General features: G+C 52.0%; 1 protein-coding gene across 1 annotated transcript; it reads right to left on the minus strand.

Annotated features, from left to right (window-relative positions):
- LOC133920087 (uncharacterized) lies at positions 1-1653 on the minus strand. Its single transcript, XM_062364737.1, has one exon. The coding sequence runs from the start codon at positions 1604-1606 to the stop codon at positions 53-55; it is 1554 nt and encodes a 517-aa protein (XP_062220721.1). The 5' UTR covers positions 1607-1653; the 3' UTR covers positions 1-52.
- Positions 1654-2009: the final 356 nt, after the last annotated feature.

Raw genomic sequence — 2009 nt, forward strand, 5'->3', positions numbered from 1 at the left:
TACTAAATGAGCGACCGCGATAACTATGATTTGCATGAATCACAAAATGTCCTTACATAAGAGTGATTCTAGGATTATCACTTACAGAGCAGGCATCTTTCCCAGCCAGATGATAAAGCAAAACTCCTGCCGCGACACTTACATTCAAACTCTCCACCGCAAGGAACGATGACGAATCTTGATAAACAGAATAATTATCACTTTCTTCCCCTGCATCTGTGTCTGCATCTGCTCCTACGACAAATTCATCAACATTTCCAGGAATCTTAACCAGATGTGTGCAGGATCGCTCAACCAGGGGTCTCAAACCAGTGCCTTCACTTCCCAGCACAAGAATAGTTGGCACCCCTGTTGCCACTTCAGAGAGAGGTACAGCTTTGTGAGCAATGGTACCGCCAAGAACTCGCCACCCATTTTCAGCTGATGAAGATAAGAACTGCATCATGTTTCTGCAGGAAAGCAGTTCAATCAACTCAAGCGAGCCTGCACTAGCTTTGCTCACTACTCCACTTAATGGAGCTGAGTTCTTAGCACACAACACGACCCCTGTAGCACCAAAGTAGTAGGCAGATCTAATTATGGCTCCTAAATTCTGAGGATCCATAACCTCATCTAAGGCTATCCAAACCGGCGCCTTTCCACCATCCACCCTGACTTGCTCCAACTCCTTAGTATTCACCATTTCCAAGGGCGATGCATCAAGCACCAGGCCTTGGTGTGGCCGGTTATCCACCACCATGTTAAGGTCATGCTTTGATGCCTCGATAACCTTAAGCCCGATCTTCTCAGCCATCCGTAGCAGTTTCTCAACTGCCTTCTTATCCTTCTTCTTCTTGTTGCTACCACTCAAATCCATACCTACCTGCATATACAATGCATAAAACTCCCTCCTCCCAGCCATGAGTGCTGCAAAGACCGGCCCAACGCCGTAAACCCCTTGTCCCGCCATCTTTGGCACCATCGATTCCCCTGCCTCCTTCCAGGTCTTCCTCCCCCAATTCTCCTGCTTGTTCCACTGCTTCACATCCGGCTTGTCAAACCTCTCCCTCCTAAACCTCTCACCACGGGACCCTACATCCCTCCCCACGACTCGTCGGTACCTGTCCTTAATCCTGCCCCAGTTGGGATTGTCAATTGGCTCATTTTCCTCCTCTCTAATTACTTCCCCCTTGCTCGAAATCTTGTCTTCCAGCACCTCTCTTCGCGTGTATTGGTCGTCCCTGGAGAAGAACTTTTCCGCGGAGGTCTCCCATGAGGAGGAGCCGCCGACGCTAGTCCGCGCAGCGAGGGCGCCGCTGTCGCTATTCTCCGCGGCAAGCCAAGGAAGCGCCCTCCCGCCACCGGCCGACGGGGACCCATCTGATGCGGTGGAGAACGAAACCCTAGATCCCAACCCGAAGCGGGAGGGGTCTCCCGGGGAAGCCACGGCCCTGCTGCTCGCACGGGTGGTGGCGGCGGTGCGGGTCGGACGAGGCGCGGGTGAGGATGCCGGGGACTTGGAGAGGTAGCCGGCGCGTAGGAGGCCGGCGAGGAGAGTGTGGCGAGGCGAGGGCGCCGCCGCGAGGAGCGGGACGGGGTGAGACTTGGAGAGGCCGCAGTGGAGCATGGCGCGGCGGGAGGGCGTAGTATGGTTTTGGGATTGGGGATGAAAGTATGGATAACAATTTAATTTGATTACCTATTTACCCTCTGGCTAAATATCTAAATAGAATAAAGTATTAATTAGTAAATAGTGTATGTTTGTAGGTAAAAAATATTACTCGATGAGTAAATGGGTATGAGTAAGACATACATATACTCACAAAACTTCTATACTCACTGTATAAATATCTCACCTCTAAACATTAACATTCCACATCGTAAAAATACCTTGCTCTGACCCACCTCACTGTGCCACCATCGCCGCCCTGTGTCGCACCACCTTGGTCCGCCCCATCTCATAACCGATGCCGCCCGTGCCTCCCCACGCCACCCTGCCGCATCGCCCCACCCCATTGCCTTATCTCGTT

This window comes from Phragmites australis, chromosome 1 (genome assembly GCF_958298935.1).
Source record: "Phragmites australis chromosome 1, lpPhrAust1.1, whole genome shotgun sequence".
Taxonomy (NCBI): Eukaryota; Viridiplantae; Streptophyta; class Magnoliopsida; order Poales; family Poaceae; genus Phragmites; species Phragmites australis.